Source organism: Chaetodon auriga, chromosome 11 (genome assembly GCF_051107435.1).
Source record: "Chaetodon auriga isolate fChaAug3 chromosome 11, fChaAug3.hap1, whole genome shotgun sequence".
Classification (NCBI taxonomy): Eukaryota; Metazoa; Chordata; class Actinopteri; order Chaetodontiformes; family Chaetodontidae; genus Chaetodon; species Chaetodon auriga.
The window spans coordinates 12,483,876-12,506,245 of record NC_135084.1 but is presented as its reverse complement, the minus strand read 5'-3'; the positions used below and the strand labels follow the sequence as shown (position 1 = coordinate 12,506,245).

General features: G+C 42.2%; 1 protein-coding gene across 13 annotated transcripts in view; it reads left to right on the top strand.

The window, feature by feature from the left end:
* The window catches only part of adgrb3 (adhesion G protein-coupled receptor B3), a 113,502-nt gene extending 93,353 nt beyond the window's left edge, over positions 1 to 20,149 (top strand). For 7 of the 13 annotated variants that reach the window (XM_076742530.1, XM_076742529.1, XM_076742540.1 and 4 more), the window contains 13 exons: positions 69 to 171; positions 8,283 to 8,433; positions 10,383 to 10,452; positions 10,849 to 10,915; positions 12,204 to 12,307; positions 12,625 to 12,723; positions 13,046 to 13,217; positions 13,541 to 13,636; positions 14,487 to 14,526; positions 16,012 to 16,691; positions 16,809 to 16,844; positions 17,719 to 17,823; positions 19,057 to 20,149. In XM_076742530.1, coding sequence (XP_076598645.1) covers positions 69 to 171; positions 8,283 to 8,433; positions 10,383 to 10,452; positions 10,849 to 10,915; positions 12,204 to 12,307; positions 12,625 to 12,723; positions 13,046 to 13,217; positions 13,541 to 13,636; positions 14,487 to 14,526; positions 16,012 to 16,691; positions 16,809 to 16,844; positions 17,719 to 17,823; positions 19,057 to 19,302 — 1,969 coding nt within the window. In that variant the 3' untranslated portion in view covers positions 19,303 to 20,149. The remainder of the gene's footprint in view (positions 1 to 68; positions 172 to 8,282; positions 8,434 to 10,382; positions 10,453 to 10,848; positions 10,916 to 12,203; positions 12,308 to 12,624; positions 12,724 to 13,045; positions 13,218 to 13,540; positions 13,637 to 14,486; positions 14,527 to 16,011; positions 16,692 to 16,808; positions 16,845 to 17,718; positions 17,824 to 19,056) is intronic. The other 6 variants (XM_076742533.1, XM_076742539.1, XM_076742532.1 and 3 more) reach the window with 5 other exon arrangements.
* Positions 20,150 to 22,370: the final 2,221 nt, after the last annotated feature.

Sequence of the window (22,370 nt, the reverse complement as noted above, 5' to 3'; positions counted from 1 at the left end):
CACATGGCTACGAATGGCACGAAGAAACACTGACTTTGGTTGCTTTTTGTTGTTCTTTTCTCCTTCAGATATATTCGCTCTGAACGATCCATCATCCTGCTCAACTTCTGCCTGTCTATAATCTGCTCCAACATATTGATCCTTGTTGGACAAACGCAGACCCACAATGTGGTGAGTGTCATTTACGTATTTATTCTGCACACTTTAAAACATGTGGTTGTTTTATGTGTCACGGGATGATGGTGCAGTCAGCAGATTCAGGCGTCACTTCACTGTGGCCTTGTCGAGGTTCAATAGAGCTCAGTACTCTTTATTTCTGCATTGGCCACAGGAAGCGTTCCTTTGAGGTCTTTAGGTTTGTATTGAAAACATGTTCTTAAAGCTGAATGGTTAGGAGAAGATAAACACTCAAAACTCCAACTCCACAAATCAATTGGACATATTTTAGCCCACTTTACTCTCATTTTGAAAAGATTCTTCATTCACCGGAAGTCTAATCTACAAAATAGAGGTTTTTGTATACCAGATGTTGGCTTTGTCATTGAGAGTGCAAAACAAGAATATAACAGTTAGGTTATAGCTTCCTTCAAGCAAAGTGCTAATTTTATACAGAAAACCTCTTCATATTTCATCCAAATGGAAAATTAAGTGTTTCTAATGCCTCGATAAGATGTACATCTACTTTGTGCTGGCTCAGGACCATCAGCCTTTACTCAGGTTTTACATTGTCCTCTGGTAAACTTGAGACAACCCCAGTCTGTTGGCACTGAGTCGGTGATCATCTTTAATTGCAATAAAAAGTGTGAGGCCATAAAGCAAACTAAAAAAAGAACAAAAAGCTAGTTCACTTTGAGATGCTATTTTTTTTGTTTTTGCTATTGTCCAAATGTGAAGCACTGCATTTATTAACAAGTCCAAAAAGTTTGCCAGTTAAGGATATTCAACAGTGTAGGAGAAGAAAGGCAAACAGGATGCACACTGGGAAACATGGTGCACCGGTCAATCAAAGACTAATAAAGTTATTGTGATGTCGCCCCTAAGAGGATCCTATAATGTGACAATAAAGCGGGTGGAGGATAAAAGCAGCTCTCCTTCTTAGATTGTTCTGTGCAGTGTGCATTACTGAAATGACTTGAAGCCATCACAGAGGCATATGAAACTGTTCTTGTTCAGATGTCAGTGAGAGCAGTGAAGTTCAAATCGAGTCAGCAGGATTCAAAAGGACAAGTGCTATAGTTAAAGAAGGACTGCATCCAATAAATATGTAGCCCTTCCTCTCTCCAGCTTCATAACTGGCCAGTAAACAAGTGGCTAATGTAAAAGATTGTTTGGCAAACAGTAGTTGGGATTTACAAGCTGCCCACACAGATGCCCTTCTCAGTCATTTGGCAGCACTACAGAATGACACATTGTTGTGTAACCATATTCTCAGTATACCTTTACCTTTTTGCAAGGAACACTGTTTTTTTTCCCTCATGTCATTATGTCCCACTGCGTCTCCTCATTAGTTAATTCTCATTGGGTTTTCAGCTCATCAACAAGCCAGTGTTTTAGCATGTGGACATTGTTACGTTGCAGCAGTCATAGATTTTAGTGAAGCTCTACAGAACATGTGAAACAGCCAAAAATCTTTTCAAATGATTGCAAAAATGGACGTCTGTGGGGGTATTCCATCATTAGAAATGCATTTTCTAGAGCTGTGCAGAGTGGCTACTTACACTGTGCTTACATGTATGACTTATTCTGGGAGCAGATGGGCCTACCAGCAGTTGGGGGCTCACATTGGACCAGACCCTGCTCATAAATCAAACTGCTTCCTCCCATTAATTTTCTCATGCTCAGTGAAAATTGAATCATGAATAATGAATGAATGAAGGGGAAGAAAAATAGTCTGAAGCGTGTTTTGTAAACCTACAATGTCGTGCTTTGTGGTAACACTATACATTAAATACGGTCAAAATGCACTGAGTGTAACCATTCACTAGAAACTGAATTGGTTCATATCATGCAGACCATTGTAATCTCATAGAACAAAAAAAAAAAAAAAACAGCTTCCACACAGGATAAGTTCATCTGTTTCCTTGCTGGCCCTTACATCTGGCACACAGTAGTAGCCAAGACTATGAATGCAGAAAGCTTCAGGGCATTTTTAAAGCTGAGCTGGTTTGAAGCCTTGTCAGATTTAATCAGAGCTCCAGTCATCTCCTGTCTTGATTATAAGGACCACCACTTAACATGGAATACTCACTCTGCATGCTCCTAATAAGATATCTGTCTCTGAAATCTGCAAAGGGATTAGGTGGTTTTCAGAAAATCCATTGACATACTGAAAATGTCATTTCTGCATCTCCCAGGGCGATTCACAGGGCTCACAGAGCTCTCACATTAAAGCAACACTGACTAATTTATTTGTAACCGATCAGTATTGTTATTTATACTGAACATTAAAGCTGCACCAATCAATATTTTTATAATAACAACGGCTCAAATGACGATGTCATGTGAAAGAGGTCACTTGTACTGGTGAACCCACAGAGCATTATCGCAGCACTCAGCAGTTCCCCTCAGCTCTATAGAGCGTTTTCGCATCTTTCAGCTCGTTGTTTTGTTTGACAACCCACAGCTTTAATGTTTGGTTGACTCTCATGGCTCTCATCAACCTTATTTCAAGCCGTAACAGCAGACAGCCGGGCTGAGTGAAAAGCTCAGATATAACTGTGGTTTTGAGTCTTTTGGATGTGTGTTGAGGCAATTGTGGCCAAAAATCAGTTCATGGAGGTTTAATGATTCAATTCTGCATTTCAAAATGCTTAAAATGTAGTAAAATCAAATCAAACATTGCTTCTGGATATATACAGACAGTCAACTATGATTATTTGGATTTCAAAGATGATGTAGGAAGAGCTTCACAAGGACCAGATTATATTATTTCAAACAGAAAGATGAAAAGGAAATGATTTAAATTACACTATAAGGTTTTCAAACAGCCAAACCACAGAGTTTTTCACAGTCTCAACAGCCCAATTTGTAAGCCTTAAATGAACACCTCAAAACCAACTGGCAACTTTCAGGCATGAAATATGAAGCCAACTCCGAAGTGACTGCAGTTCCTTAAAAGACCACTTGAGGCTGGCTCCAAAAGCAAACCATTCCCCATAGACCCCCATATTAAAATGCTGAACTTTACAGCAGTAAACATGCTTGGAGCCTGGTACAAAAGTGATTTTGGTCTGTATAGCCAATTCTTTATTTATGCATAATTAAGGGAATGGCTGCTTTGAGTGACAGCTAGTTGCTGGGTTTCAGTAACCAGGCTTCATTCCACCTGCCTCAGCTCTACTCATGTTCCACCTTTTTGCCCAATATTTGGATTAACTGGAAGTTTAGTGGAGTCAGGCACTGCCAAGATGGCAACGGCCAGAGCCACTGTCACTGAGCTTCACAATGACGCTTCAGAAGCCAATGGGTGACGTCATGGAGTCTTTTTTTGTTTTATACAGTCTTGGTTCAAAACCAGACCAGTTCTTCTGAGGGCCATCAACAGCTGTAGTAAAATACAGGACATCGGTGTTGGTTCAGTCAACTTAGAAAGCTGCAGTTGTCTGGTTGGTCCGCACAACATTGTGGATAAAAGTTCCAGGGCAATTTATTACCATTGCCCCTTTGTTCTGTCTTGACTGCGTCTCCTCTTGTAATAATATTTGTGAAATATTTCGTCTGTTTGATCAGACGTACTGTAGAACCCTGTGTTTGAGTGGTAGGCTAGCAAGAGGAGAAAACATAGCCCCTGTGTGGGTTTAATTGCCATGCTGCCTGACACTGCCTCACTTGTTTTTCCTCCATCTCTTGTAAGAAGTGCATATAATTGGCTCCACTGTTTGTGGATTCAGACTTGCTCATGGCCTAATAGAAATCATCTCTTTGGTGTGGAGGTGTCCTCTGGGAGCAGGAAATCTGTGACTCACCTTTGCCTGCCTGTGCTTTTCTTTTGTCCTCTGTCGTTGTTCATCTTGGTTTATGGTAAGAACGCAAAGAGGAGCAGACACTGCTGGTTTTGACAGGGAAGGTAGAAATAGAAAGTGTTGAAGCTAGAGAGGCTGTTCCTGTAAAATGTTCATTCTATAATGAGTAAAAATGTTTTATACATTATGTAGCTGGCAGCCAGGGTCTATTGTGTGTCAGCCCGTCCTTTCATTAAGAGAGGACAATAAAAACATCACCGGAACATTAGTTGGCTTTTAGAAAATGATAAGAATTAAAAAAAAAAAAAAAAAGCTCTTAACATGTCATAATCTTTTTAGCACTGTGAGCTGACACAGTTCTCCTATGGACAAACAGCTTTGTGCAACTTCTCTACTGATTTTGGGCGTCTAAACCACCTGATGCGTCTGGAAATTAACAATTATCACCTTTTGTTTATACACTGCATGTCATGTATCAGCACAGATGGCTTATCAAAGCTGGTGTCTTGTCAAAAACGAATATCCTTATTATGAAAAGCTTTGAAACTCTCCTTGTATTAAATATTCTATATGTTCCCATCAGTTCAGTAGATCCAGAGCTTCCATATGTTCGTTTATATTATTTAGTGATGATAGTAGCAATGGAAAAGTGGAGCACCTCGGTAGCCCAGTGGTTACAACGCAAGCCGCATGGCAACCACAACATTGTTGGCTCAATTCCAGCCGGCGACCTTTGTTTCATGTCATACCCTTTCCTGTCTGTCTCTGCGATCCAATAAAGGCAAAAAATATCCCCAAAAATCATTAAAAGGAAAACAGCAGTCTGAAAATCACGAGCCCTGACCATTTTGTTCCACTGTGTTTTAAAAAAAATGAAGAATGAAATGTTTTTTTCCACTTTTTAAGAAAAAAATTATTTCTATGCATGTTCATACAAGACGTAAAACAGGCGTGCTCAAGGTCATATATGTGCTGTATATTACATGTGCAGTAACAGCAGTATGAACATATGAGCAGTAGTATATTTTTAGTGCAGGATGCTTGACTTCCCTTATAGAGAGAAGCAGGAAAGAGTGATTTCATTCATCCCTGCATTTCAGTCAAAGGTTGAACGTCGTAACCAAATGACTGAAGAATAGTCACAATCAAAGCCATCGCACAGCTCATTCCCACATGCCTGGTAGCAGCTTAATAACAGCAGGACTCCTCTTGTGAGGTTGATTGTTTGGAGCCTTACAAGTGTTACACACTGAAATAAAGTGGGCAGGAGCAGAAGTGTCATAAGTATGAGCTCGCTCCAGGTTATTGTGAGGTACATCCATAGAACTGGAAGTAGGAGTAGCCATTTTCTGACTGCAGTGTTAAAGTCGATGCATTTTGTTCCGTGTTTCTCTGTGCTTCAACAACACTTTGCCACATCCACCACCACCACCACTTTGTTGTTTGGAGTTTTTAATGTCCTCCACCCGAGCACCTACTGTATGAAGCACTGGGGCACTTGTTGCTTGATTCAAACGGAGGGTGCTTCAGTCAAAATAACAGCCAGCCTCCTCCTCCCACACTGATTCACAACGGTTGGGAAGATGAAAGTAATGTTCTCAGGTCTGGCTTGGATTCATCTGCAGCATTTTAAATAACGCAGTAGATCTTCGCAGAACTACATTCTACATACAGTACAATTAATGTGCTTCTCCCCCAGCAAGCTACTTCTTAGATCTCTTTAAGTGCTTCTTGCAGCAATAGCGGGAATATGAAAAGTTACAGTGTGATCTGGACCAAATGAATGGTGATTGACCAAGTCAACATTAGCTTAATCCAGTGATGAAGAGGGTGTTTTCAGGCTCGCTATGAGCAACAATGAAATGCTCCCTTTTTCCATTAAGAGTCGCCAGTTTGTGGCAACTACATCTTCAGTTTCAGATCTTAACATCCGGCCAGACCTTCCAGGCAGAGTTTAGTTGGGCCAGTGTAAGAAATTCTTCAAATTTCCTGTCCTAACTGCCATTACTGAACTGGAAGTATTCCCCATCAACCCCACTCCTACCTTCATGTCTGTCAGCTCTGCAATGTTTTAATGTGGTCCCTTCCTCACTTCCTCAGTTTCCATGGATACTGACACAGTGAGCTCAACATCTCCCGGTATTTGCCTTTCTAAAGGCCAGTGTGAACTCCAGGTTTCAACCTTGTTTGTGTGCGACTGTCTATGTCAAACTGGTGCTATCATAATGTCCTATCTCTCTTTTTAAATGTACAGTTTTTATTTTTGAGAGCTCCTGAGCCCGGATGGTATAGGCCGTGAAATGTAACGGTTGCATGTGACCTGTTTCCAGGAAACAAGGCAGGCTCTATTTTCAGCACCTTGGACAGCACATGAGCAACAGCAACACTAGAATTAGCTTCGGGTGTAACTACAGGCAGTATGGCGACCGTGCATGCTGATTTCCCATCCCCCTGTTGTCTCCTTCACTTAAAAGCCTCTAAAGTTGTTGTTTTTACCTTCACATTAAACTTTTCCTCATTGATTTGTCATGTTTGTCTGATAATGATCACATACAGCACAGTAGCATGCTAACATAGAGATCACAGAGTGCATAAATCTGTATGGAAAGACAGAAACATTCCAGGAGTAGCTAACATTTAGCATAATAAGTGGTACTTCTCATTCAAAGCAAAGCTTATTAGACCAAGATTTAGAGCACAGAATGTGTGTGATTTCTACAAAAGCGGCTGTATGCACTTAAAAGCTAAAGCACAGTTGTATTCCTGTTTCCTGTGGGACGTTTGAGGCATTTAAACACCGAACACTGTTCTTATAAGAGTGTAAATAAACCGATTTGCCTACAAGACTTTAGAAAGCTGTGCTGATGTTCTCTACGTTCCCACTTAGAATCTACTGATAAACTCCAAAATGTCAAAGCTGACTCTCACAGCACACCATGAAGATTTTGGCAGATACAGGTACATTTTAAAAGGCTGGAATATTTAACACTCAAGTATAAAAAAAAAGTGTTTGCTCTGTAAAAGATCACACTGCTGATCTTGTTAATCTTCAAACACTTTGAATCTGCCAGGACGGACTCATATTCGCTAGCACTTGCCATTTATGCCGCCACAATAGCATAACATATTTTCCCAGCAGATCTTTTCTACTGCTAAGTTTCACCACTGCTGAAGTGAATATATGTTGGACTGACCTAGCAGCATCCACCATGACCTGCACCGCAGAATAACAGCACAAACATGTGTAAGGTATCCTGTCATTGTAAGCAAGTTTATTTTTTTTTACAGACCATTATATTTAAGTTCCACATCGGAATTACGGCACCTGAATGCATCCTGCATGAATTATAATAAATGTTTTCTAACTAAATCCACATGTACATGCTTAACATCCCGCATGAGGGTAGGTAAACAGAATTTCCCACCTCTCGTGCAGGATTATTATCTCGTACGAACCCCATGAACACCACAGGCGTTGGATGGATTTAGTGTGCTTCTCTCAGTGGGGATGTAAAGTGTATGGGAGATCTCACAGTATGGTGTGGACGCCCTGGGACGAGATGATACACTTCAATCTTTCCCTTTTTGTGCAGCATTGCTCAGATTACCACAGCTTCACACTGCAAACAGTCTGAACTGGGGAAAAAAGCGTAATCTCTTCTCACTCACAAATGTCAGCGTGCAATGACAAGATTCCTAAGGATACTTCTTTATTTCTAATCCTCCTCTAAACAATCCCATTTGGAGATGCAGCTCTCAGTGGAACAAAGATGGACGAGCTAATGGAGCTGAAAAAGTGCCACTACATTGTCAAGCCTGAATACAATCTGCCACCAACGCGTGCATTGTGTATCGTTTAAGCAGTGTTGTGGTTTGTTCCCTTCCTGTCTGTGTAAAACAGTTGACCTTGGCTCACATGCCTCCAGGTGGGATCCCCAGCATACTAATGAGGGTTAGTGCAGAAGAATGCTACGCCATGGTTTTCTGTGTCAGCTAGCCTGCCTCTGATCTTTACTACAACTGCCACCTCTGTTGCTGCAGTTTAAGCCAACGCGTTGTTGCATTCACTGCACATGATGGGACTTCAGTGGATGGTCTAGACAGGCAAATACTGTCCGTGCTTCAAGAACAGTTCAAGGAAATAAAGAAATATCAATATAATTGACGTTTACCTGCAGGGAGCCACTTGCTACACAGGAATCTGTACTTGTGGAATCTGATGCTGTCGGCATTTGTTACAGCTGCACCTCCATCAGCTATTCTAAAGGTAATGGTTAGCTGCGTTTTTTTAATTCAGACCTTTTTTTCTTGTATCAATAGGGTGTCTGCATCATGACGACAGCCTTTCTGCACTTCTTCTTCCTGGCATCGTTCTGCTGGGTCCTCACAGAGGCCTGGCAGTCCTACATGGCGGTGACAGGAAAGGTTCGCACCAGGCTCATCCGCAAGCGCTTTCTGTGTCTGGGCTGGGGTAAGTAAACAGTATGTCCTCCTAAACCCCTTCATTATCTCCCATCATACCTTGCTGCTGCCATTTTCTCTCAAGGTCTCCGGCCAAGGTGTCTTTCCAAGTACATGCACATCTTTTTTTTTTTCTTTTTTAATCTGCCATTCTCATCCTCTCTGTGGGGCAGCCAGATCTTCATCCTGTCAGGCTCTTTGTTGTGATGCTTTTGTGCTCCAGTCAAGCTCTCTGAGGGCTGGGTAAATGGACTGGCCTTGAGCAGTGGCGTAAGACAGACTGTTGCAGATCTCCCATAGCAGGCTACAATGACCTTATGTCTGATAAAGAGGGCGTGAGCCGAGGATTTACACTGCAGCGGAATACTTTTTATCTAAGACCCCTCAGAAATGGAGTTCAGGGGAGTGAAATGTTTGCACAGGTAAAATATACTGAATTTATGCACTCAAGCTGGTTTCAGTGTGCGCTGTGTGATTATACATATTCTGCAGTCCTTTGCAAAGTCTAACATTCAAGCACTTGTAACATGTATCACAAATGAAATACAGGTAGCACATTGCAACCAGTACAATGTGTTTATTATCCATGTTGCTACAGATTTTATTCAGCCTGGATCTCAGATAATTAAGTATCTCCTGCCTCCCACGCTGCGTTCCCTGCACTTGAATATCGCACAACAAAAGAAAAAAAATAGAATAATGACAATAATGACAATTGTATATATATATATATATATATATATATATATGTGTGTGTGTGTGTGTGTGTGTGTGTGTGTGTGTGTGTCAATAAACACAGGGAGACAAAATATCTGTATGAAAATGTAAAAGATTTTTTTCTTTATTTGATATGTGTCAGTCTGAATCCTCGTCCAAAGGTCTCTTTCTCACAGAAAACTAGAAATCTCTCCTTTAAAAAAATCAATTTGATTATGAAAGAGCCCACACTCATTCTTCTTGTTACCTAGCAACAAACAAGGTTCTCTTAGTCATTGCAGTGCCTGCTGCAAAAAAAAAAAAAAAAAAAAAAAAAATGGACAAAGGCTGGTCTACAATCACATAGATTTCTACAATGAAAAAAACGCTGTAACAGACAAATCTGATGGTAAATAAGACAGCCGGTGTCCTGCTGTTTGACAATAGAAATGCATCACATAATATGGATGCTATTTCTATTTTTTACATGGAATGACTTGACAGTAAAATTACCCTAATCCTCTGCAGATTACCACCGGTGTCGAAACAGGACATTTTGAAAATTGATTTCCAAAGCGACGTGCAGCACGCGGTACCTGTTGTCTCTTAATTCAGCCTGTTTGAAGTGCAGCGTCTCCACCAGGCTGTTGCCCGCGCGGTGATTCATGACATGCTTGTGTACACTCGGCACTCTTTACCTCTTCAGCACTGCAGAGAGGCACTGGATGGCTACAGGGTCTTCGCCTCCTGCCTCCAGGAAACTGATTACATCAATAGCACCTGCCTGTGCTGCTCCGAGAGGAAAAAGCGTTAATATTCTGAGCACACAGTAGTAAGGACCGAATCCATTACACCCATCTATAATGAGGAGCCATACAGCAAAATAAATAAATAAATAAATGAAATAAAAGGTGTGGAGGGTGGGGGGAATTTCTCACAGTACAGTGATGAAATTTCACGACGTGCTTTTCTGGACTCGATGCACTCCTGCCATTTTGTCAAAGCACAGTACAGTCTGTTCTCCTCTGCCACGTAATGGAACACTGCACATTATGTTGACTGAAACACTGAAATGCATATCGTTGATCATATATTGTCAGATGATTGTCTCATACTGTAGCTTCTAACAGAGGGAATCTTGCTGCACTTCCTCTAATGACTGCGAGGCACAGAGGCTGACTTTTCCTGCACTGAAGTGGGCTTATGCTCTCAGTTCTGACGAGAGCTTCTTGAATAACTATTGATTGTTTTCTCTTTTTTAAGGATTACCAGCTTTAGTGGTCGCTGTTTCAATGGGATTCACCAAAACAAAGGGCTATGGGACATCATTATAGTAAGTTTTTCTTTTTTATCTGCATTCATTATTCAGTGCACATGCAGTAGGTTCATGGTAATGCTTAAGAGTAATAATTAAGTGCTCATGCAGTGGCTTACTTCTCCTAAATAGTGTCATAAACAAAGTCCCCTGAACCCAATCAAATTTCAAAATAGCGCAGCAAGACCCCAATTTCGTGTGAGTTGTATCCCTGCTGGATGCTGAGCGCATAAACACTGCTTAAAATCTCTTTAGCATTTTATTATCCTGTGAAACTTTGGAAATAGAGTTACAGCATATGGCACTTCTCCCCTGACAATTGGGAGAAATACAATTGTATGCTGGCGTGCACCATTAACTTGGATGTTAATGTCTTGGTGGGAGTTAACTGCTCTTTCCTGCTTTTCCCTGCAGCTGTTGGCTGTCTTTGGAGGGTGGGCTCCTGTATGCCTTTGTTGGACCCGCAGCTGCTGTTGTTCTGGTACGTTGCAGAAAATTCTAACCAACCAAGCCAATGTTTGAGGCGTCAGAAAAATATTGATCTTTCTGTGCTAATCCTGCTGAAGCAATATGAGAAGAAATCCATCCTAACACACAAAGCGTTGCATAGCTTAAAACTAATCTTGACATTTTGCTGCTTGTTTTGAAAGAAAAAGATGCACGCAGACATAATGTAGTTTAAGTGATGGTACAGTATCAACGTGGCTGAACTGCGCTGCGCTAAAAGGCGACAAAACGTTGCATTGAAAATGCCTAACAGGAGGAACACTCTCTGGTTTCAAAGTCAAACTAATGAGCGTCCCATCAGGCAATGTGCTCAAGTAATTCCCTTTCATTTGCCATAATGGTGCTCCATGTAGCTTTGAAGTTATCAAGTATTTATGTGTTAGATTTGCTCAAATCTAATATACTGGGGTATTTTAATCATCTTGTATTTACATTGTTATACAGAGAAAATCACACAAAGAGTGAGATTATGCAATTCGCTGAGTGTGTGTCAGAGGGACTGAGGACAACGAGTACTGACTCACGGTCTCTATCGTCAAACCTCTGTTGTGTGGTGCGATTTGAAGTAAAGCCATTTCAGACATTTCTTTTAAAAAGTGACTAAACGTCTTGTGCTGTGGCGTTCATTCATGATGGACCTCTGAGGAACGCAAGCTAATCTCTGCGAAAATGGCAAGAACAAGCCTCTGCAGTGAGACCGAACACCATGCTGCTGTTATCACTGTATTGATACTGTTACATCAAAATAAAATGTCTCCCAGTAACAAAGCCTGTTGGATAAAAACTTCCCCAAATGTATTTATATAAATACTGAATGAGCTCTTTGTCTCAGCTAGAGGGATTTGAAATAGATTGTAGCTGAATGTTTTAAAGAATTTGCTACTCAGCGTCTCTAAGTCGCCCTGTGTTTTCTAGTAGTGTGGGCACTGCTAATAATAGGAGAAGGTGCCTTTGAGAGGACAAGTGTTTCTTGTCAAGCAGATCTTTTCTTAAGGCTGTTGTGCTGGGCTGAGTATCCAGGGGCACGCCTCATCCACTGACTCCAAATGCCACAGAGATGAGCAAAAAGAAGGTAGAGGTCAAAGCTCAGCGCAGTAAGAAAATCAAGGGAAGAAAAAAAAAAAAAAAGCCTGCAGGCTAATGACATTAAATCTACCTATGTGCTGCAGAATGTCAGACTGGGAAATTAAGATTCAACATTGGTTTTGAGCTAATCTCTTTAATTGAAAAGCTAATGTTCCTCTCCTCTTCCTGTATGCCAGGTCAACATGGTGATCGGGATCTTGGTGTTCAATAAGCTAGTGTCCAGGGACGGCATACTGGACAAGAAGCTGAAGCACCGTGCAGGGTATGACAGCACGTCCTTGTTAGTACCTCCGTTTTTCTTCTCCACTTCATGCACAAGTATAAATATGCTTTGATTTTCTTATACATATGGAGATTCAGACCTCCTTTTTCTTGCTGTTGAAAAGGAAATTAGAGGCATAAACATAAAGAGGTCAGATCTCTCTCGGGAGCGACGTGGCTTCGTACTTCTTTGGCAGAATCAGTCCAAGATGAAAATCATTTCAAACGCCCACACACTGGCTGCTTCTGCTGCTGCTAATGTGACGGGGGAGAATTTAAAGTCGGGGTAGTGGCTGTTAGCGTTGTTTGTCATGCTGTTGTCTCTGTGTCCCACAGACAGATGAGTGAGCCGCATACAGGATTAACTCTCAAGTGTGCCAAATGTGGTGTTGTATCAACAACTGCTTTATCAGCAACTACAGCTAGCAATGCAATGTAAGTGCCTGTCAGTGTCTGTGAATCAATAAGACGATGCTATGGGGAGTCTCTGCATGTACAGCGTGTCCACCTCTACAGTACCATACTGCAGTGCACTGCAGCGTGAACTGATGTTCCAATCACACCCACAGTACATCAGAGCACTAAAAGAATCTCGTACTGTAAACATGCGATGCTACAGGCGTATTTTACAGGACTGCTAGCATGCACATTAAGTCCCTGCTGGAAATGTTACCTTCCAGCTGGGGCCTTGTCGTGTTATCTACACCAATTTGCTTGCTTTTATTTCCTCTACACGACCCTTCCTTCCTCCTCTCAGGGCGTCCCTGTGGAGTTCCTGTGTCGTCCTACCTCTGCTGGCTTTGACCTGGATGTCTGCAGTGCTCGCCATGACGGACAAGCGCTCCATCCTCTTTCAGATCCTCTTTGCGGTCTTTGACTCACTGCAGGGTTTTGTCATTGTGATGGTGCACTGTATCCTACGGAGAGAGGTAGAGGATGATTTGAAGTCATCATTGTTTCACCCGTGATCTTTTGTTTATTTTGATATACAAGCTGTTCTTCTCAGTTCCTTTTTTTTTCATTCAAAAAGTTGCAGGGAGTAGATTTGCTCAATTGGAGATGTCTTAACTTGCTCCAGAGAGTCATTTTCTGACCACTTTCACAGCTAAAATACCGCACCTTTTCAGACTTGACAGGGGACAAGACCTCATAACAAAATCAATAGTGAACTTTCAAACTGTGTCTATAAGCATGTGATATGCAGTATTGTGGACACAATGACAGACTGACTCCCCCCCCTCCTCGGCTTTAGGTCCAAGATGCTTTCAGATGCCGGCTCAGAAACTGCCAAGACCCAATCAGCGGTGATGCAACAGGAACCTTCCCTAATGGGCATGCTCAGATAATGGTAGGTGCAGTTACCCCGTGTTTTCTGTAACCATTAGGTCCTCTATAATCTAAGCTGACAATGTTCCCTGGTTATTTATAATGCACATGCAAACCCCTTGTTCTCCATTGACCTTAATTTAACTTGTGCCCTTCATGCCTTTTAATTTTCTAGTCTTTATTGTTCTCTTTAATATGGCCTCTAAAACACAAGACATTGTTTCCCATAGGTTTATAATTTTCCACACAACGCTTTGGCAAAGCTGCAATTACATGCAGGCTGGACACTTGGCCCTCTGATAAATGGCATTAGCTCCCTTTGGTTTTCTTAGGCCCTACAAGCAATCCTTTATTTCTGTTTGATTGAACTTACTGTCCATGTTTGCAGTGCATGCCTCTCATTTCCTCTCACGGGGTAATAGAGGACTGTTCCCTGCCTGACCTTTCGAATGGGACACCAGTCTCTTCATCTAGCACGACCCCGCCACTGGCACATCATAGCAATGATCTGCCATTAGTATTCTAATGCCCCTCACAGTGAAATAGTTTTCATGATAGCAGAATGGTGTCAGGGGCCCCTGGTTCAATACAGTCATTAGCAGTACGCACAAAATACTTCCCAGCTGCTGCGGTTGCATTTTTTTTCCGTAGCTGTTTTATTGATGTATTGTTAAGATGAAGCAGAGGGAAAAAAATGTCTGCATTTTTCTAAAGCATGGGGAAATAATAAAAAAAATGTTATTGATCCTAATCTTGCAGCTGGGTTTTACAGATGAGTATGCCTCTGGTTTTTTTAAGAACGCAGCATACAGTAGAAAAGGCTTCATTTTTTTTTTAGCAATACTGAATATTTGACTGTCCTCTCCCTACAGACGGACTTTGAGAAAGATGTGGACATCGCCTGCCGATCAGGTAAAGAACAGATGGTCTCTTTTTAACTGGATTCTCCTTGCCTGGCATGTAAAAAACCCCAAAAGAGTTTAGACAGTAAAAAATAGCTGAGGTTACATAACTACCAACAATCCCCACAGGAGTTTTTTCACAGTTACCGAAACACTGACTTTAATCTGAGAACAAAACAGTATAAAGAGAGCTGTTGGATATTCACTCTATTTTTTCGGATTTACTGCAATAAATGTGAGTAACAGCAGCTTTTCCCATCTTCTGGCAGTCGCACTTCGTAATTATGTTTTTCATTAACATGTCATAGAATAAGTGCGTGGGTGCTATGTGTCTCATTTTGGGAGGATTTTCTTCCTCGGTTCATACTGATGGAAAGGTAATATTGCTTCCTGATTCCTGCATCTGCTTCTTCCGTACTTATGAGCCACGGTAATTGTTGTTCGACAAGTATGATTTAATAAAACAGTCGTGAATTAACGCTCCTCCGGGATCGCGCCGTGCATCCTGCATGTAACTGGCGGTGGCAAGCCCAGAGCCTTGTCTCCCTCCAGTCCCTTCCAAACCAATGAAGAACACATCCTAAATGGACCTGCAGGGGATAACCAAGCTGACCATTAGTTAGAGCTCTCAGAAACACAGCTTGTTAAGAGACGAAAGGGCCGTCTGGCTCTTCTGACCCACGTTGCTCCACGCTGTGCGGGCTTGTAAAGCTAAAGTGGACATACCCGATACAAAAAGGCAGAGCACACAGGTGTCATTTATAAATCATGACCAGACTCAGACCGAAGCAGAGGTGCAGTCGGAGAGAAATGCACTCACGGAGTTTAACTTGGTTGTTTACAAGCAGGGATTAGTGTCGGCTGCTGAAGTGATGTCTGCAGTGTCAGTCTACAGTGTATGGGTGTAAACTTTGATCAGAGGAATTCTTCAATATGAATAACAGATTTCCCCCATGTCGACACTGAGCATTAAATTAGCCTCAGACAAAGCGGCGAGTGTTTGTTGGCCTTGTGATCTCCTTGCCTCGCCTTTTGCGAACAGACAACATAATTCATGATGCGAAGATTAAAGCGCTCAGTGGGGACAGCAGCGTGTTCTCATAAGTGGGAGGTGCTTCTGGATGGATATCTGCTGTTTCTTAGAACACAAGGTCATCACCAATCATTAAATTAGGATTAGGACACCGCAGGATGAATTTGTGGGGAGAGAATGAGACCATGCTGCCTTATTTGCTGTGTCATCCTCCAGAGATACCTGTATCTGCTGCGTGCCCCTTTGCATTCAGGCATAATGTCACACTTAATGCATAATCTCAGTTATTTGTCCTCTCATTACAGTTTACCCTCGGCAGCACAAACTCCTGTGGGAATTGGCTCTTATTGATTTGAATTCTCTTGTTCTTTTGGTCGTATGCTGGATAATCTCAGACAAACTGTGACACTACTTTCATTACTGACAAATTCCAACTAATCCTTGTGTCACTCTGCCCTGCAGCACTCCACAAAGACATGGGCTCTTGTCGCGCCGCCACCATAACAGGCACCCTCTCCCGCATTTCCCTCAATGATGAGGAGGATGAGAAGGCCCCTGAGGGCCTCAACTACTCCACGTTGCCTGGCAACATCATTTCCAAAGTGATTATCCAGCAGCCTTCAGCTCTGCACATGCCAATGGGAGTGGGTGACCTAAAGGAGCAGTGCATGGCAGACAGCAACGCCGACATGCGCCGCACTGTTTACCTGTGCACCGACGACGCCATGCGCCAGAGCGACCATGACATGGTTGGCCATGACATGGAGGGCCTCCCGGCGCAGGGCCAGATGATGGAGACAGACTACATAGTCATGCCTCGCGCCTCCGCAGCAGCGGTGTCAGGGTCATGTAACACGTCCACCCTCCTGAAAGAGGACACCAAGATGAACATCACGATGGATACGCTGCCACACGAGAGGCTGATGCATTACAAGATGAGTCCTGATTTCAATATCAGCCCGTCAGGCATGGACCACATGAATGTGAACCTGGAGCAGCAGTATCCTAGCGCTCCGGAGCAGATGCAAAACCTGCCCTTCGAACCTCGCACGGCTGTTAAGAACTTCCTCGCTGAGATGGAGGAAAGCGCCGGGCTTTCTAGGAGTGAGACAGGGTCGACAATATCTATGAGCTCCTTAGAGGTACATATGCTCATGTGGATTAAGTGCAGACGACACAGACCATACACCTCAGTAATGTTCACATCATCTTTTACCCACGACTGAATAACTTAATGCCTTCGTGTTTTCTTTTCACAGAGACGAAAGTCACGATATTCTGATCTGGACTTCGAGGTACGTAAAAAAAATGTCTCCTTCCATAGTACATGCATCAAGCTTTTTTTATGCAGAGAAAAGCTATTTTTTTTTTGCAGTTGTGTTTGTCATTTGATTTACTAGTTCTTGTTGTGCCTCTTAAGCTTATTGGAGTTACACAGCCTTGACTCAATGAGATTTATTGACATGCTGTGTAGTTAAGGTAAAAGCAAGGCTGTCAACTGACAAACAGGGCAACAGTTCTCATCTACATTTTGTCCTCCTCCATCTCCTACATCCATTAGCTATATGTTGATTTTCAAAATGTATGCTTTTAAAGTCATTTGCACATTTCACATCTGATTTTACCACTGGTTTCAAGAATGATTATATTGGCTTGCAAACACATATTCGAACCCCCTTCGGCAGGTTTTAGCATTTCCTTTGCATTGTTAAATCAGGCTTTACTGCATATATATTATACAAGCTTTCAAAGTAAAGGAAACACGAGGCTTTGGCAGCTATTTTGGCGTGGGGTGCATTTTGTTTTAGATTAGATGTATGAAAGACTTGTGCCAAGGCTTGATTATAAGGATTTCCCTTACGCCAACAAAACTCTAAATGAGGCAATTTGTTACTGAAGAACTGTGTTTAATCCAGATACTCCAACCATTGCAAATTAAAATAGTTCAGGCTTTCAGCATTGTATCCCCTTAACTTTAATTATCCTGGTGTTTCCTTTATTTTGGCAGTCACTTGTATATATGCAGAGGCAAGTAGATTTGTTTCAAACCTGGCCTATAAGTAAACCATGACACTAACAAATTGATCAGAGTTGGAGGGGGTGGAGAAGAAGAAGATGCATTTCCATTATTGGCTGTCAATACCAAAGAAAAAACCCTTGCCATTGCAGAAAGTCATGCACACCAGGAAAAGACACATGGAGCTGTTCCAGGAACTGAATCAGAAATTTCAAACCCTGGACCGATTTCGAGACATACCAAATATGGGCAGCATGGTGAGTAACAGGAAACCAGGGGGGTGGCAGTCAGCCAGTTAAAGAGAGCAACATCCAAATACCCTATTCAGATATCCGGTGCAGGACACATAATGTGTGATTGTGCAAATGAGCGTTTATGTAGTTGAAGCATTCATGTGGAAGCGAACCTTCCTATACGTAGTGGGTTTGCCAGCAGCTGGCAGGGGGGTTGGGGGGGCTGCCCCTTAAAAGCATTTTCTCTACAAGGCCAGTCTCAGGGAAGAAAGACCTTTGGTAATCGTGTTGCAATAGAGTGCATCCATTCCAATGCAAGGCCATGAATGCACTTTTATTTACATTGCACATTTATCTACTTAGCAACCCCATCATTTTTTCCATTAATGCATGGCAGATTATTTAATCTATCAACATCTATATAAATATTCCCTTAAGTTCACTGTTCTCTCACTGCAACTGTGTGGGGGGAAACTTCTCGTTTGTCACACTGGATCTAGACGTCAGGCGAGTTGCGGGAATTCTTTCGTGACCTTGCCGCAGATCGAAAGTCCCACCGTCTGTCTCCATACCTGGCTGGAGCTGTAGACAATGGGGACGTCCAGCTTTATCCGTCTCTCAGACGAGCAGCAATGTTTCCCGTACTGAATGCAAGAAATAGAAATTGGGCTGGTGACCAAACACAGCCAGACTATTAGACTACGCAGCAGGCTTTTGGCTGCATGTAATCCTCACATTTCAATCACTCCTACAGCACAGCGTAATTTGAGGCCCGTTGCTTAGTTACCAGTGCAAGTTCTTTTGTATAGAAAACGAAAACTACAGTACGTTCTCACTCCCCCCTTTTTCTTTCTTTTTTTTTTTTCCAAAATGAATCTACTGCAGAGCTGGCTGCAGACATTAGTATCCATTTTATATTCCCTGACTGGGAGCAGCTTCTCTCCCTTCTTTGCAATAGTGTCTTTGGGACTGTCAATGAGAGCACATTCAGATGAATGGCTCACACATGAAGCCTACTTAGTGCACCAGTTTCTGAGCTTGGGGAAGAACACAATTGTGCTATGACTCCATGATAATAGTGTAAGCATGGTCACATTTAATACACTACCATTATCTTTTGTTATTTGATGCTTTCCACAGCATTAATCCATTATTTTCAATTAGCAGTGGGTAGGAATTCATGTGATGCCCTTTTGAATGAACTGAATTCACTGTAAAAGTTTTTCTTTTTTTGTTTAAAAAAAAAAAAAAAAACAGTTAAGCTGCAGAGGATGTCATGCCACTAATATCACACCCCACTGGCCATGTTCACAGGACAAGGCAATGCCAAACAAGAACCCATGGGAGAGCTACAATCCAGCCTGTGAGTACCAGAATTACGCCACTATGAATGTACTAGAATCTGAAACCAAGGACTCACTGGAGATGACGCCTGCAGAGTGGGAAAAGTGTGTCAACTTACCCTTAGACGTCCAGGAGGGAGACTTCCAAACAGAGGTCTAGAGGGTGAAGAAGGAGAAAATGCAAACTAGGGAAGGAGGAAATGGGGATGTATTTTGCACTGAATAAAGCAACAGACTTTTCTAACAGCCTTGGCATACATATCTGGATAATACGAGTGTGGCAGGGACATTATGTGCCAATACAATATAAGGACTGAGGAGAGAGAAAAAAGAAAAAAGGGGAAAAAAAACATCAGTGTTACTTTTTGTATTCTCACTAGTGTACTTAGTGTGGGGCAGCCTGGTGTACAATATTTACCATCATGTGTTTCAAATTATCTGTTGAGGAATTGGCTAAAAAAGGTAATCTCTCTAGATGAATTCTCACAAAGCAAATGACATGCCATGTCGTCCCAGCTTCGTTGGGTCTAGTTTTGATTTCATAAAACTGGACCCGGGAGCACAATGTATATATTTATGCAGGTTTTTAAAAAGTTTATAACAGTCTGTTTGGCCATTACTACACTTTTTACTTTATAATATAAAACATGGGAGGCAAAGAGGATTTTTTCTGTCATATTAAAATGAATGTTTGTCAAGCTACATTCTTCATTGCTTTAAATGCAATAAAGATAATACTCACTTTTATATAAATAATATATTTCACAACTTTAATACTGCAGAATCTGCTTGAAGGATCCCAGCAAGCTCTCTCGTCTGCAGCTCTGTATAAAATATTTAAAAACAAAATGTTGTATGGTGTAAATAAACTTTTGTCTACATATGTTTTACTTGTGCCAATTTATTTTAATGAGAACAAATGCCAACCTGATCAAAAGTTATAGCGAAAAATGTTAACATTTGAAAAGGAATGTAAATAAAAGAGGAAATATGTTCGTACTGCTTCAGAGGTTGTGTCAAGTTTATGTGGTTTGTTGGTTGTGGAATTCATGACTTGTTGCTTTGCTTTGGATGTGAAATCAAATGATGACCATGTGACTGATTATGAGAGTGCAGCTATCCGTGCATAAGCATTAAGGGAGAAAATTTAGGGAAAATGCGTAAAAGTCGAATGGACTTTTGTTAAGCATTCAACTTCATCTCCAGGTTAGTGCAGTGCAGACTGGATTATCCAAAATAGCTCACCAGTAGCTCACATACCATCCCCTCTGATGATTCTTACTCAGGTTAGTCATTCCCTTTATGAGTTTAACCTTCCATTTAGACTGTAGTTGAAGATTAGTGCTGCAAAGTTTCCTGACTCACCTCATAAATCCACCCCCGTATCTGATTTCTGAATTTGGATAGGAAACATTCAAGCTCCTAACAGGGTTCTGTGCCTCCAGAAGGTTCACCTGATAAGATCAGATCAGATTTTCCTGGCCAGATGGAGCACAAATGGGAGGAGGGTGCGAGGGTTTAGGGAAAATCCTGTTTGCCCCGTCTGGTGGTCGGCGGTATGGCTGACACTGGGTAATGAGAGCATCAGTATGAGCATCTCCTCTGGGGAGCGGTGGTCCGCCCAGCAGGAGAAGAGGAAGAGACGGAGGAAGAGTTGTGACGCAGATCGGCACCATCAGTGAGGAAGGACGACAAGAGGAAGAATGGGGGAAGCAGCCAATAAACACAGGCTTACATTCATGAGGTTGCAGTGTGCTGAGGTCCTTACAACATAAATTAGGTTGATTACACGTACAGCTCAGTCTAGACATTAATGTCCGGATTTACAGTGCATTTCAATTCAGACTACCATGCATAATTAGGTTAATTATGTATATGGATGCCAGTTAGAGGCTCTGTGAGACTGCCTGTATTTTCAGGCATGAGGGGTTATGCGTTGCAAATATATAAATATATTTTGAATCTACAAGATTTTTGAAGAATAGTCTGCCTGTGCTATATATTTCAGGGACCTCAGTACTGAGAGACCATAATGGCACCCATAGCAACTGGAGTGCATTTATTAGGCAGTATCAGAGGACGCTACAGTACATGTGTTTGCATCACTTTGTATCTATTCTAAAGAAAATACATGTTCTCCTGTCTTACTCTTAATGTTTGACAGACACTGTCATATGTGATTCAAGTACAGACTGTATTGTCCACTTCAAGATGCAAACTGGTTTGAAGTAACCAAGGTCATCCTATGAAAGCACACTACATAAGCTAATGAGCACATCCCTGTTATGCTGCTCAAAAAAATTGAGAGAACACTTAAATCACACATCAAATCAAGATGAACGAATTGTTCAAGTTGAAAATCTTTATTGATGTGCATTGTATAATTTGTTGAGAACAAATTGATGTAACAACGGTCAATGGAAACTAAAATCAACAACACACTGAGGGCAGGATTCCAAATCACACTGAAAATTAAAGTGATAAATTTAAATCACAGGCTGAACAATGTCGCATGAGTTTCATCATGGCAAATCTTAATGTGACTCAGCAGTGTGTCTGGCCCCCACGTGCCTGTATGAACTCCCGGCAACGTCTGGGCATGCTCTTGATGAGGAGCGGTACTTGGTGGCGTCAGATGCACTGATACATAACATCCCACAGGTGCTCAATTGGATTTAGATCAGAGGAACGTGAAGGCCAAACAACTTCCTGAACGAGGAAGAACCCAGGGCCCACTGCACCAGTGTAAGGTCTGATAATCGCTCTGAGGACAGTCAGGGTACCATGACATGATATGGAAGTCTGTGCGACCCTCCAAGGATATGCCTCCCCAGACCATCACTGAACCACCGCCAAACTGGCCATGCTGGATGATGTTACAGGCAGCATAACGTTCACCACAGCGTCTCCAGACTCTTTGACGCCTGTCACATGTGCTCAGTGTGAACCCGCTCTCATCTGAGAGGAGAACGGGGCGCCAGTGGCAGACCTGCCAATTCTGGTGTTCTCAAGCAAATGCCAGTCGAGCTGCATGGTGCTGGGCAGTGAGCACAGGCAGTCGGGCCCTCATGCCACGCTCTTGGAGTCTGTTTCTGACAGTTTGGTCAGAAACATGCACACCAGTAGCCTGCTGGAGGTCATTTTGTAGGGCTCTGGCAGTGCTCCTCCTGTTCCTCCTCACACAAAGGAGCAGATAGCAGTCCTGCTGCTGGGTTGACGCCCCTCTAT